This window comes from Sceloporus occidentalis, unplaced genomic scaffold (genome assembly GCF_023333645.1).
Source record: "Sceloporus occidentalis isolate IW3139 unplaced genomic scaffold, rSceOcc1.0.p SCAF_1, whole genome shotgun sequence".
NCBI classification, from domain to species: Eukaryota; Metazoa; Chordata; class Lepidosauria; order Squamata; family Phrynosomatidae; genus Sceloporus; species Sceloporus occidentalis.
The window spans coordinates 215,713,118-215,728,750 of record NW_028316981.1 but is presented as its reverse complement, the minus strand read 5'-3'; the positions used below and the strand labels follow the sequence as shown (position 1 = coordinate 215,728,750).

The 15,633-nt window shown below is 41.4% G+C and overlaps 1 protein-coding gene across 1 annotated transcript in view; it reads left to right on the top strand.

The window, feature by feature from the left end:
* Nucleotides 1-3,229: 3,229 nt before the first annotated feature.
* Nucleotides 3,230-15,633, top strand: part of TRPV5 (transient receptor potential cation channel subfamily V member 5) — a 45,715-nt gene continuing 33,311 nt past the window's right edge. The window contains exon 1 of the mRNA XM_089511059.1: nucleotides 3,230-3,369. Within this exon, the coding sequence (XP_089367185.1) occupies nucleotides 3,230-3,369 (140 nt within the window). The remainder of the gene's footprint in view (nucleotides 3,370-15,633) is intronic.

Below are 15,633 nucleotides of genomic sequence, written 5' to 3'. Positions count from 1 at the left end.
CCTGTTACTTTTATCTCTTCTCTTCACCAAGTTGAAATGCCCAGCTGTCTCAACCTTTCCCCCAAGCCTTGTTCTCCATACCACTTATCATCCTTACTGCCTTTCACTGAACCTGCTCCAACTTTACCTAGCGAATAGGTGTTGAATAGTTTAGCTTTTTTATTGTGATCCGTTAGCATTTTGCCATTCTTATTAAACAGCACGTCCACTGTTCCCTGGTTATTCTTTTGGCTCAAATACAGTGGACCCTTGTTATACGCTGGGGTTTGGTTCCAAGACCCCCTGTGTATAACAAAATCAGTGTATGCTCAAGTCCCATTAAATATAATGACATAGCAAAATGGTGTCCCTTATAAAAAATGGAAAATGAAGGTTTGATATTTGAAATTTATACTTTTTTTGAACATTTTCAAACCGTGGATGCTTGAATCCGTGTATAAGAAATCAGTGTATAAGAAGGGCCGACTGTATATCTGAAAAACCCCTTTTTGGTTGCTCTTTGCTTGCCTAGCCAGTCTCAGCTCATTTTGAGTGTTAGCTTTCCTTATACTATTCCTGTAAGCTTGGGCTACACATTTGTACTCTTTCTTCATGATTTGTCCTTCTTTCCATTCTATATACAGACTCCTTTTTCTTTTCGCTTTCTCCTTGAGTTTGCTGTCCAGCCGCATTGGCTTTTTCAGATATTTCCCATTTTATCTCTTCCATGGGGTTGTGATTGTGATTTTTGCACCTCCTTCTTTAAGATTTTGCACCCATGCTTGGTTTTCTTTTTCCTTTAGCACCTCTAGCCATGGGATTCCCTGAACTTGTTAAAATCAGCTTTCCTGAAATCCAAGGTCCATGTTTGACTATACTTTTCTCTGCCCTGTCCTACAATTGTGAATTGTTGCATTACATGGGTCCTTTCCCCTAAAGCAGCAGCTATTTTGATTCCAGTGACCAACCCTTCCCTATTGGCTAGGATCAAACCAGGATTGCCGATCCCCTTGTTCCTAGCTTTTTGTGAGTTTTTTGGGCTATGTGGCCATGTTCTAGAAGAGTTTATTCCTGACGTTTCACTTGCATCTGTGGCTGGCATCTTCAGAGAATTAAGATGCCAGCCACAGATGCAAGCGAAATGTCAGGAATAAACTGTTTTAGAACATGGTCACATAGTCCAAAAGTGCAAAGGCAGGCTTATTGTTGAACATAAAGAAAACAAAGATAATGACCACAGAAAACTCACAGAGATTCAACCTAGACAATGAGGAAATAGAAACAGTAAAAGGATTTTCATACCTGGGATCAAATACTGATCAGAATGGGGACTGCAAGTCAAAGAGTAAGAATGGGGAGGGCAGCTATGAGAGAATTAGAAAATATTCTAAAATGTAAAGACATACAACTGAGCATGAAAGTTAGAATCATACAAGCCATTGTATTCCCTATTACCATGTGTGCATGTGAGAACTGGACAGTTAAAAAAGCAGCTAGGAAAAGAATTAATTCATGTGAGATGTGGTGCTGGAGAAGAGTGTTGAAGATCCCATGGATAGCCAAAAGGACAAACAAATGGGTCCTAGAGCAGATCAAGCCAGAAATCTCTCTGGAAGCCAAGATGACAAGACTGAAGCTGTTGTACTTTGGCCACATCATGAGGGGGCATGACTCACTGGGAAAAACAATAATGCTAGGAAAGGTGGAGGGAAGCAGAAAGAGAGGAAGGCCACATATTAGATGGATGGACTCGGGGATGAATTTGCAGGAACTGAGCAGAGCAGTGGAGAACAGGGGATCTTGGAGATGTCTCATCCACAGGATCACCATGGGTCAAGATCTACTTGAGGGTTGACAGCAACAACAATAAAAACTACCATGGTGTTTGGCGATATATGGGAATGATGATTTATGAGTAAAATTAGCACCCAAAAAAACCCAGAACCATTACTAAAGATTCTGTGTGGATGCAGCAAGGGAGGAGGAGAAGGAAGAGGCGGGTGACACCATGATGTTGCAATGATGATATGTATGTACTTTGTTGCCACTGTGATATTGTTTTATCCAAAGGCCATTTTTATCCAAAGCAATAACAGTTGACTGACGGACTGACTCCAAACTCTTTGACCCAGGGCCCCTGAGGGAAGAAAATGCGCCTTCTTCCTCCAGCCCACCTTGACCACCATTTGCCGCCTCTGGCTCTATATTAATTTTATTTTATATTTTAATTGGATTATTCTGTTTTTAGATAATTTTAATATTTCCTTGGTTAATTCTGCTTTAGGAGAGGGAAGGGAGGGGATATTGAGGTTCTGTAGGCAGTTTTAATATGTAACCTGCCTCGATTACCTTCGAGAGAGAGGGGGATACAAATAAAATATTATTTATTTATTTATTTATTTATTTATTATGTGGGGCTCCAGCCTGTGAGGTGAGGGAGAAGAAGAAGGGAAGGCGTTGTTGTGGGAGGTGATATGATAGCCCTGTTTAAATATTTGAAGGGATGTCATATTGAGGAGGGAGCAAGCTTGTTTTCTGCTGCTCCAGAGACTAGGATGCAATGGATGCAAGCTGCAGGAAAAGAGATTCCACCTCAACATTAGGAGGAACTCCTGTCAGTAAGGGCTGTTCGACAGTGGAACACACTCCCTCGGAGTGTAGTGGAGTCTCCTTCCTTGTAGGTCTTGAAACAGAGGCTGGATGGCCATCTGCTGGGGATGCTTTGACTGAGAGTTCCTGCATGGCAGAATGGGGTTGGACTGGATGGCCCTTCTTGGGGTCTCTTCCAACTCTTCTATGATTCTGTGATTCTTCTTCAGGCCTGCCTTGGCTACCATTGGTGCCTCTGGCCTTATATCTGTGGGGCTCCAGCCTGTGAGGGGAGAAGGAGAAGAAGGAGAAGAAGAAGAAGAAGAAGAAAAAGGAGGAGGAGGAGGAGGAGGAGAAGGAGAAAAATAAAAAGAAGGAGGAGGAGAAGGAGAAGAAGAAGGGAAGGCGTTGTCTTGGGAGCCATCAAGGAGGAGCCCAGAGGCCCAGAAGGCAGGCTCCCAGCCTCCCTAGAGCCAGCCTCCCTCCTTCCCTGGCAGTCCCTTGGCTCTTGGCTGAGGCTGCCCAGCTGCCCTTCTGTTGCTGCTGCCTTGAGCCCAGGAGGGAAAGGGCTCTGGGGGGTCCAAAGGAGGCTCAGCAGCACTAGAGTCCTTTCCTTTCCTCCTGTGGCGCCAGAAAGGAAGCCAAGGAGGGAGAGAGAGCCATGGGGGTCCCATTGCCCGGCGAGAAGGGTCCCTGCGGCTCCCTCTGGAAGAGGGTGAGCCGGGGCTGGAGGGCGGACGAGGGCCAAAGAGAAGCCGGACCCAGGAGCCTGGACGAGGCACATCTCTCCCAGCAGAAAAGGTAAGCTAGGGGAGACCCACTTCCAGCCTGTAAAGTCCCTCCGGGAGAGTTTCCCTGCTCAGCTTCTTCAGAGGGTTTCCTTCTATTGACCCTCCAGGCTGAGAGAGAGTGTGGACAGTCAGCCCTCCTTATCCACAGGTTTTTTTTATCCACGGATTCAAGCATCCACGGCTTGAAAATATTCATATATATATATATACACACACACACACACATTCCAAAAAGCAAACCTTGATTTAGCTCTTTTAGATAAGGGGCACCGTTTTGCCATGCCCATGCCGTTGTCTCGAATGGGACTTGAGCATCCACGGATTTTGTTATCCACGGGGAACCAAACCTATGAGACTTCTCCCTCCTTTAACTGTATTTTGTATTGTATTACGATTTTACTGTACACCGCTATGATCATCGCGGAATAGCGGTCTATAAATAAAACATATTATTATTATTATTATTATTATTATTATTATTATGAACATGGACTCTCGCTGCATATGTATGTTCAGCCTTCAAGGCGCTTCTGATTTAGGGCAACCCAAAGGCAACCCTATCATGGGGGTTTCTTGGCAGGTTTCTTCAGAGGAGGGTTTGCCTTTGCCACCTTCTGAGGATGAGAGAGTGTGACCCCCACATCAGAGGAGTGAGGGGAACCCCCTTTTTTCCAATGCCCGGGTATGTTTGTTACCATGCGCCTTCAAGATGTTTTTGACATGTTTCTTCGGAGGGGTCTGTGCCGTTGTCATCCCCCGAGGCTGAGAGAGTGTGACTTGCCCAAGGTCACCCAGTGGGTTTTTATGCTTGAGCAGGGACTCGAACCCTGGTCCCCAGAGTCGCAGCTATACAGAAACCACAACACCACCTTGGCCATGTACTGGCCTGGAAATCCCAAAAGCATCCGATCCAAGATTTCCTAATGGGAGGTTGTTTGGGGTCCTGTTTTGAAATGTAGGAAGCAGGCTCTTAGTTGCAATCTGAAGTGGGACAAGGAATCTCCCCTTGTTATCTTAGGATCACAACACCCCATATTTCAACTTCTGTGCTTGTGATTAAGAGAGCCCTAAGTCTTAGGTGAACGGCAAGCAAATTTTGGCCCCAGTTTTCCCCAACTATCACCCCTCTGGAAAGTAGCTCTCAGGTGTCCCGACTGATGTCCCTTCTCCTTCTCTTGGGTGTTTTGTGGAACGGGCATCAATATACTTCTCATGTAGTTAGAATTCAAACACATGTTAGTCTGGAAAATCAGTCTGCACAGGGATCTCGCCGCACCTTTGAGACTAACTGAAAGAAAGAAGTGGGCAGCATGAGATTTCGTAGAGCCTCCTTCCAAATCCATCTGAGGAAGTAGACTCAAGTCTATGAAAGCTCATGCTACCCACTTCTTTCTTTCGGTTAGTCTCAAAGGTGCTGCAAGATCCCTCTGCGTGCTTTTTATGTAGGGTGCGCATGGCATGATCTGATACTTGTCTACTCAGAAGCATGTCCTGTTGCGAACTTATTCCCAGGCAAATGTGCATAGTGTGCCAGTGCCAGGCATATAATATGACTTCTGCAGCAAAGTTATATACACCAACCCAGGCTTAAATCCTACTGAGCTCATTAGGAGTTACTTGTGCATTAGAGGTCATGTACAGGAGTGCAGTGTGTATGTGTGTGTGTGAGTTACACATATGTGGTCCTTTCGAACTTATGGCAACCCTAAGTAAAGCTATCATGGGGTTTTCTTACCAAGATTTGTTGAGAGAGGGTTTCCCATTGCCTTTTGTTGAGGCTGAAAGAGTGTGATTTGCTCTTTCATTGCCAAGGGAAATACAAACATATATACAGTTGGCCCTCCTTATCCACTGATTTTTTATACATGGATTCAAGCATCAACGGCTTGAAAATATTCAAAAAAAGTTTAAATTTCAAGTATCAAACCTTCATTTTCCATTTTTTATAAGGGAGACCATTTTGCTATGTCATTATATTTAATGGGACTTGAGCATACACGGCTTTTGTTACTCACTGGAGATCTTGGAACCAAACCCCAGCAGATAACAAGGGCCCACTGTATTCCCCTTACATACTGTATATACTAATGCAAAAAATTGACCCAAAAAATCTGAATTGACTTATCCATGGGTCAATATAACATCTGTACTTTAACTTTTATTAAGAAAAGGAAACATCCCCTGGTAAAAGGCAAGTGTGTGATCTGTCCTGGAAGCACTGACCCCTTATTTTCTCTCATCCATCCAACCTTTAGTGTGAGCACAGGCAGTTGTGCCCAATGAAATTTTGTAAGTTCTTTGGCATTGATTTCTTTTGCTTCATTTTTTAGATTCTTTGTTACATGCCCCTAATTTTTACCCTCAACTTATCCACGGGTCATATCAAAAACTATAAATGCTGGTCCCCAAACCTGGCCTCAACTTATACATGACGTCGACTTACAGTCGAATATATATGGTACATCTCTCCCTTTCTCATTCTCTCTCTATATATATACATATATACAGTTGTTGCTCCTCATCCATGGATTCTGTATCCATGGATTCAACCAACCATGGTTTTAAAATATTCACACACACACAAATTGCAGAAAGCCAACCCTGATTTTGCCATTTTATAAAAGGGACACCATTTTACCATGCCATTGTATTTAATGGGGCTTGAGCATCCACGGATTTTGGAAAAGCCTGGAACCAAAACCCTAGCAGATTACAAGAGCCTACTGTATGTATGTATGTCTGTGTGTCTATCTATATCTATATTTATAGCAACAGTTAACCGGCCAAATAACACAAAACACAACCTAGTGTATTTTAGTGTTGTGTGTTCTTGTGCATGACCATACAGACGATATTAATGCCTTATCAACTGCTAACACAAGTGTCACAATAATAAACCAGACACACGTAGAAATTCATTTGCACTACAGGTGTGTCATATATTTCATGTAGACCCAGTTTAATTTTTGTTGTCAGTGTGTAAAAACTAGGGGGATGGACAGAGATGTAGGTTCTCCTAAGAAATAACCACACTGGTCTGGTAAACACTGTCACAAGATTTATGTCTTCTTTACTACCCCTCATCCCTTAGCCTGAGAGAAAAGCAGTATTTTGCAGATTATACCTTGAGACATTCCTCAGATGGAGAGAGGATCATTTAGGTACAATCAGTCCTTGCACCAAAAATTTCCTGGGGTTCTTTGCCTCCCGTATGCTCCTATTTATTTACTTTACAGTAGCCTATTCTGTGCTGACTTCTGAAGCAGGGTGTGCTCAGACATAAAATAACAGTTACCCTTTAAAACTTCACAAGAAAACAACAATTTAAGAATGTTACAACTTCCAAGGGATCTGATTGTCCTTACTGTAACGGAGCTATCTCCAACGCAAATACATTTTACTATCTGCGTAAGAAATTATAGCTTGTGGAGAGAAAACAGTACTTTAGCACTCGGTGTATCTGTTTGCACAAATGAACACATATGCGCGTTCATGCGCTCATGTCGAGATGGGTCTGCTGGCATGTCTGTGAAGCTAAAGGCTACAAATCGAACAATGAATGTCAAGTTTAGCAACCTTCCATGCATAAGAAGAGTTGATTGTACACACACACACATACACACACACACACACACACACACACATGTATGTATGGGGAATATATGTGTGTGTGTGTGTTTTAGAAATGTATCCCCTCAAATCTGTCCAAAAGGCAAAACAGGTATCTGAAAACAGAGGTTGTCCTTGGCAAATAGGAACCATAGAATCATAGGAGTTGGAAGAAACCTCCAGTCCAGTCCAATGCAGAAATACACAATAATTAGAGTATGGCTTCCTGCTTTGTTTGTTTGTTTGTTTTATAGAAGAGGGGATCAGTTAAGAACATGCCTCTGTTTCATCCCCTTTCCAATTGTCTGTCTGCCTTTCATATTAAAAACCTTTTCCTGACTTGCACAGGGCAATCCAAGACAGTGTTCATACATGAACCAAAACATCCAGATGCATTCTACCGCATGCTAACAAAATGCAGTGGTCAATAATGTGTTGTGTAAACAGAACTACATACTCCCATTACTTTGGATGAGCATGCTGTTAACAAAAGTTATTAACTTTCTGTCATCTCCAGTAATCACTTTAAAGGCAATATAGTGTAAAGACACACATGCTGAAATTTGTATCTATTTCTAAAGGAAAATGTATTAATGGATTGAAAAGTCGGCCATTTAATGGTGCCCATAATTTTGTGCCTGAGATGGTTATGATAGAGCTGATTCTGGACCAGTTTTTCCCCCTTACTGAGATATTTAAATATTTAAATGAATCAGTGCATCCACATTTCTAATGGCCAGAGTGATACTTGATTCATGGAAAAGGATGAGATGTGCATGTTGCCGACTTTCCCAGGGTTGTGCAATCTGTCTGGAAATACTGAAAGGTTTGAAATGATGATAGAAACTTGTCTGGAAGGAAATGCTGAACTCTTAATTTGAAAATACAGTATTTCTCTCTCTCTCTCTCTCTCTCTCTCTCTCTCTCTCTCTCTCTCTGTGTGTGTGTGTGTGTGTGTGTCTGTGTGTCTCTGTGTGTGTGTGTCTGTGTGTCTCTGTGTGTTGTTTGCTTTCAAGTCTTTCCCAACTTATGCTGACCCTAATGTGAACCTATTATAGGGCTTTTGGGGGCAAGTTTCCCCAGAAGAGATTTGCTATTGCCATCCTCTGAGGCTGAGAGAGTATGGCTTGACTCTGAAGTGCAGGGTTCAAAACCCACCGGGTTACCTTTGAGTTTTGGACCAGTGGGTTTTCATGGCCAAACAGGGATTCAAAGCCTACTTTCCAGAGTCATAGTCCAGCACTCAAACCAGTCTGCCACATTGGCTCCTGCATATGATGCTAAGAATATATTTTAAGTTAATTTTCAGAATATAGATACAATTTTACATTGAGGTGTCCACAATGTAAAGCGAAGTGAACAAATCTGATCCATTATGGAACCAATGACTCCTGTGCATTGATGTGCACAAGAATTGCCCCAGTGGATTGTCGTCTGTGCTTTTTGGAGGATATTCCTCCCTAGACATCAAAATGTGCTTGATTAAATGTATCTGCTGGCAACATTTAAGGTGTTTTTAGTCATTCCCATTCCTTTGATTTGTACTGCTGATTATGAATGATCTTAGTGCATAGCTGGAATGGTGAGATAAATTAACTAGATGGTTTTACATTTACCATGTATGAATGGATTTAATGAGAAATCTGTTTAGTCTTCACTTATGAATGTACACTGCAAATAACATTCAGAAGTGATGCACAAAACAACCTACTTAGTGTCGCTTCTGTGAAACAGCAATTGCTGTAAAAACTACCTTTGAGGAGACAGCAACCAAGAAACATTTCAAATTAAGTAATTTTCCTTCCTGTTTAGTGTTTCTCATAGATTGCTATCTGTGAAATTTATTACTATTAAATGCATTTCTCAAAACTATTACTTCACCTGAGTTACAGTAAAGAGATTTTCGTCAAATCAACATCCTTGCAAGAGGGTATTTTATCTGCATCCTCATGAATCCAATGATAGTTCTTTGCGTGGTTTGCCATCTGATTCTACAGAAGTATAAATGAAATTAAATAAATTCTGCCCATGTATTCACCACTGAGATATAAATTCCCATTGAGTGTTATTCCTGATCGTTATTTATGGTCATTATTCTAAATACAAGAGCCTGCATGGTATTGCGGTTTGAGTTGGACTATGACTCTGGAGAGCAGGGTTTGAATCCCCACTTGGCCACAAAAACCCACTGGGTGACTTGTGCAAGTCACACTCTCTCTGCCTCAGAGGATGGCAATGGCAAACTTCCTCTGAAGAAATGTGCCAAGAAAACCCTGTGATAAGTCCCCTTCAGGGTTGCCATAAGTGAGAAAAGACTTGAAGGCACACAACACACATACATGCACATTCTCAGTACAGTACATGAATGCTTGTCATCAAATCTCTGTTTAAAATCAGGATATAATTCTGTCCAACTTTAAAACAAGTGCATCATGATATCACCAAGCAGAATGAAATGATAGTTTCCTGATGTCATGGAATGAACATTAAACTCTATTTCTTTAGGTCAGGGAATGGACAAAGTGTAGCCCCAGGGTTGCATACAGCCCCACAAGATTATTTCAATGGCCCCAACACCCCCATCCCTGACTTCCCTCAACTGACTTTTTCTGGCCAAATAAAACCTCAAAACCAAAAATGTTAATCACCTCTCTTGGGAACCTAAGGTACATCTACACTGACAGGAAAATCCAGGATTGAGACATCCTGGATCTCAAAGGGAGAACCTTTTCGTGTTGCCAATGGAATTTAAATTTTATTTCCTGGACTTTAAAATGCTTTGTCTCCCAGCACAACATGGCCAAAGGAAGAGTGGTCTCCCTATGTAGATATCTCTCCAAACCATCTTAACTCAGAACAATACCAAGAACGTCTTGACAAAATGCAGGCTTGGGATTAAAATTGTAACAAATACAACAACAACAACAACTCTTCTGTATGATTTTTTTACACCTTTGACTGATGAAGAAGCCAGTGGAGCTTCAAAAGCTTGCAACATATATTTTGTGCATTTTGGTTGGCACAATAAAATATAATTGTTTTGTAGATTTTGGATGTCATTGTATCCAGTTTACCTTTGGGCTACTTCGCTCCACAGTGACCACCAGCTTGTCTATGCCTCAAAGGCAAGGAGAACTGTCCACACACAGTTCTCCCCTTTGAACTCATCCGATAAATCGCAATATGCACAGCCACGTGGATGTGGACACACCAGGAGATAAATCCTCTATTTTCTCTGAACAGGAGCCTCAAGGTGATGAAAAGGCCAGATTTGGCCCCAACCATCCTGTATGCCATTTGGACAGTTTGCTCTGAAAACTGAGATTTTAAAATTAGGCCTGGGTAGATGTGCTTCTAAAACCAGCATGGTATAGTGGTTTGAATGTTGGACTACATGTTGAATGTTGTGACTAGGGTTTGATTCCTAGCTTGGCTATGAAGCTCCCTGGGTGACCTTGAGCAAGTCACAGGCTCTCAGCCTCTGGGGAAGGCAATGACAAACCTTCTCTTGCCAAGAAAGCCCATGATAGATTTGCCTTAGGGTTGCCATACAATGGAAATGACACAACAACAACAACAACGCCTTCCCCTAGAGGAGCATTGCCTCTCTGCATTGACATTTTAAACAATCCTGTTTTTCAAAAGTAGAAGTCAACATTTGAGCATTCCTAGCTTCCCTGTCTTTTAAATTCCCTTCCCCACCAGTCTGTGCTATTCCTGGGAGGCTCTAAGGTCCAGAAATCTGCCTCTGGACCCACCAAACTTTTCCAGCTCTACTTTAGGCTAATATCTCCAATGAAAAATACTGTCTGTAAATATCAAACAAGCAGATGAAGAGAAAAGTTCTGTATCAGAACTTTTGCCTGCTGTGCTACAGTACTTTTATGTTTTCCAAGTGTCTGAAACATCAGAGAGATTTTATATTTTTTAAATGGCTTCATTCCACCTGTAGTTTGAAATGATACCATCATCCCCTTTTTCACTTCAGGATTACACCACCTTATCCTGCTAAAGCCCAGGTCAAAGAGATGCTACAAATTGTATTTATATAAAATTGTGGGGTAAAGTAGCCTGAATAGTGGTGAGTTCAAGATAAACTACCTAACAGGAAGCCAAGAATTATTCTTAAGATCTTACAGTTCATTGCGCAGTTTGGCAACGTCACATATTTGTACTAGTTTACAACAATTTTGGGTGTAGGTGGCTCCTTCTCTTTAGATTTGCTTGTACCTATCATTTTCCATTTGAAGTGTTTACAAAGTAATTAACATGAAGAGCCCTGTGATTGTTGTAAGTGCAGAATCAACTGTTTTATGTCTTAAAACTGGGTCAGCCTGGGAGTTTGCAAAGGGATAGAGAGAACCTTTTATCTATAATCCAGCAAGTTCAATATGATCAACTGATAGTGATTAAACGTTGATAAGAACTGATGGCTGCACAAGGAATTAGAGTTAAAACTGGGAGGCAAGGCAGGTGTTTATCTTGTATTATCTTCTATATGTAAAAATTTTGGGAAATAGTTACATTGCTCAGTGGATAGAGTTGTACACTTGGAAATGACAAGACAGGTTGAAATTCCATCGTACTCCCAACCATGCAAGTTTCTCAGCTTTAGTAAAGGACAAGAAATCAGATGAGACACTAATTTGCTGCCTCTATGTGCATCTTCCTCCTCCTCCTCACTCACTCATGTAATATCTTATTTTACCATAATATATGATATGTAAATCATGTACTGTGTTGCAAATCCGCTCTTGCTGAAAGCAGATAACAGGTATTGTAGGAAGCAAAGTGTAGTATAATAACATCTGGAGGCTGCATGCATCCCACTCCTGCTATACAACCTTGACCTGGATTTCTACAATTAGATTTTTCCTGTAGACGCCAACAACCGTAGTACTTGACTGTCATTGTATTTCCAGAACTGATGTTAGAAAAACCTTTACTCAGCTTCAGCTTCATCCAAATTCAATGCTGCATTGTGTGGTGTGCTTTCATGACCCTGTTAATTGCAAGCAATGTGAAGAAGGAAAATGGGCAACATCATGAAGTCATGTCATATGATAAGTGATGCTACTTCCTATTTTAAAGAATATTAACAATGTGGGTTGCCATTTTCAGTCTCCAGTAACATACAGATCCAGATTGTTTGTTGGGTACCAGTTTATCCATCCCACCCACCCTGAGACAAGATGGGTAAAAGAGTAACTCCTGCATCAATTACAATCTCTTGCATCAGTCTGAAAAGAAACCTAAGTGTATACTCCTTTTGTGGCAATATGATTCAGGTTAGAGATTGCCCTTGGGGAAGAGAAGAAGAATTCCTGCATCAAACAGGAACTGTTGTTAATTTCTGTAATTAGTAACTCATCAGTACAATTACTTTTATTTATTTCAGGTTTTATGGCCATGCTAATCGTTGACCTATTCACTTTCACAGGCCCTTTTGAAATGCCCGCAGAATAATTGTCTGTGGGGCCACATGAGATATCAGGGTTGTCTCTAAGCTGCAAGCTCTAGCTATTTAACATCTTGGTCAGTCCTGCCCAACAAGTTGCCAGCAGAGGGTAGACCATGTAAGAAGCCAAGCTAGAGACAATGCAAGAAAGCACGCTAGAGAAGATTCATGTATGAGCTATAGATCATGTCAGTCAGTGGTCCATATTCATAGCCTCATTGTCATGAATGATTTTTTTAGTGGACCCAAGCAACATAGAATCATAGAATCATAGAGTTGGAAGAGACCACAAGGACCATCCAGTCCAACCACCTGCCATGCAGGAACTCACAATCAAAGCATCCCTAACAGAAGGCCATCCAGCCTCTGCTTAAAGACCTCCAAAGAAGGAGACTCCATCACACTCTGAGGGAGTGTATTCTACTGTCAAACAGCTCTTACTGTCATGAAGTTCCTCCTGATGTTAAGGTGGAATCTCTTTTCCTGCAGCTTGTATCTCTTGTTCCATGTTCTAGTCTCGAGCATGAGAAAACAATCGATCCTCAATGTGACACCCCTTCAAATACTTAAACAGTCTCTTCTCCAGGCTAAACCTACTCAGCTCCCTAAGTGTTTCCTCAGAAGGCATGGTTTCCAGACCCTTCATCATTTTGGTTGCCCTCCACTGGACATGCTCTAACTTGTTAACATCCCTTTTTGAGTTGTGGTGCCCAGAACTGGACACGGTATTCCAGGTGAGGCCTGACCTAAGCAGAATAGAGTAGCACTATTACTTCCCTTGATCTAGACATAATACTTCTGTTGATGCAGCCTAAAATGGCATTGGCCTTTTTAGCTCCCACATTACATTGTCAGGACAAACACACACTTTATCTCTGCTAGACTGCAGGTGGATGATAGAATACTTGCATCTATGAAAAGCTTAAGGGGCATTTGCGCTGCACAATTAGAGCAGTTTCCAGAGATAGAGTATCAGAAAAGTAGGAAATGTTAGTGTATTTAGTTGATCATTATTAAAGCTTTAAAAATGTAAGACAATTGCATATTGTTCATTTTAAATTTCCATTTACATATATGTTAAACGCTTGCACTAAAAGCCTTATCATAACTAAAGTGAAAAATGCCATTGATGAATTTACCCCCGCCAGGTTTGGCCTGGGAAAGCTGCACAAATTCTTTTTAAAATCCAATTTTCATCCACCCCATCAAAAAACCTTGTCTTATTCATCTCTTTACCCTAACCTTTCTTAGATTACCTGATTCCCATTTGGATCCTCATGAATGTGCCATAGTTAGAGCTTGAATAATCACTTTCCTGGGACAACTTCATGAGGAGCTTCTATTCCATTGTTGGAAAAAATGCGGCCTATGAACCACATGTAAATGTAAAGCTATTTCTGAGGTCCCAAAGATCCCCCAGAAACCAATTTCTTAATTTAAAAAAAAAAAAACTGGTCAAAATTGCCCCCAAGTGCCCCTTAGTTAGGGCCATGCCCTGTGCTCCCCACACCTGGTAGTTGACTTTGGATTGACAGTGTCCTCTCCTAGACCTTAAACTGACTGGCAGGAGAGGGAAACATGGCAAAAGTGCCTCCCACATGAGTGGTGGGCATGAAACATTTATGTGAGGGGGGGTATTTAAAAAAAACGCTGCAAATTGTGGTGTTTGGGTGTGGCCATGGGTGGCACGCCAAGAGTCCCTCTTCAGAGCAGTGGAAATTGCTTAAAAATTGTATGGTTTCCACTATATAAACAGGAGAACCATTGTGCTGCATGGACCACTCGTCCAAGCTTTTCTTACTATTCATCTTGGAAGTAACTATCATACTGGAATCATGTGTCAGAATAAATGGGACATGTAACCTTAATTTTGTAATTCCTCAACCTTGACAGCTTAACAAAAAGCAAAATGTACTTTTTTAAAAATCCAAGAGAACTTTTGTTGTTGCTGCTGTTGTTGTTGTGTGCCTACAAGTCATTTCTGATTTATAGCAACCCTAAGGCAACTGTATCATGGAGTTTACTTGGCAAGATTTGTTCAATGGAAGTTTGCCATTGCAAACCTGAGGCTGAGAGCATGTGACTTGCACAGGGTCACCCACGGTTGAGCTGGGAATTTAACCCTGGTCTCCAAAGTTGCAGTCCAACTCTGAAACCACTACACCACACTAACTCTCCCAAGAGAACTAGTTTTGGGTATAAAAAAACCTCAGCAGGGCAATGTGACATTTGTTGACTCTTCAGCACGCTCTCTCATTTAATTAGCAACTTATTTAATAATTCGATTCTCAACTTAATGCTGAAATTCCAACATAAGTCAATTGCTTTATTTAAAAATAAATTTATTTAAGTTGCTTCTTCTTGTTAGAAAGTTTCTGGCTTAATGAATAATTTCAGTTAGTCCCTGTCTCTGGTTATGTCCATAAATCTAGCTCAGTGAGTCTCAAACTCTGGACTTCCAGGTATTTTTGGACTTCAGCTCCTAAAAGCCTCAACCATCTTGGCCACTGTTTGGAATTTTGGGAGCTGAAGTCCAAAACACCTGGAAGGTCAGAGTTTGGGAGTCATTGAGAAGCTTGCCCCCCGGCTTTGAAAAATTAGAAAGAGAAGTATTTTTACAATTGCAATCAGTTAGAAAGTAAGCCTTGCGATCTTCCTTTTTGAAAAACAGCACCAAGCATCACCTTCTGGGCTTCAGCAAACTCAGCAGCCCTCCCTGTCATGCCCCCTTCTCTGTTGCAAGCAAGGGGCAATTTTGGATTTGGAGACAGAAATGATGCATGTTGCATGTAATATTTTCCCCTAAATCTGTCCACAAGTGGAAGATGAAATGGAAATGGTAGCTGTGCTGTATGCTTGTGACGTCAAGGTTTTTTTTCCCCTGAACTGGTTTACCTAACTTGTATTTGGAAACAAGTGATTTTAATTGCTTTAGATATAGTCCTCTTTTGTACAATAAATTCCTGGGTTATGGTTATTTATATCTATATGATAATGTCAAAGAGTTTTTTTGGGTGGGCGCCAGGAAGTTAAACAAGGAGACAGTTGGCTTTGTTCTGTTTGTACAACATGTCTTTTCCCCTCAGTCTGAAACAACGCATGCTAAGGTGGAATATCCCATTGCTTATTGCCAGGTCTCTTAGGAACTATCATGTTGCTCTGCTTGGCTATTAATTTGGAGCCCTGATTTTTGAAACTGAGACACTC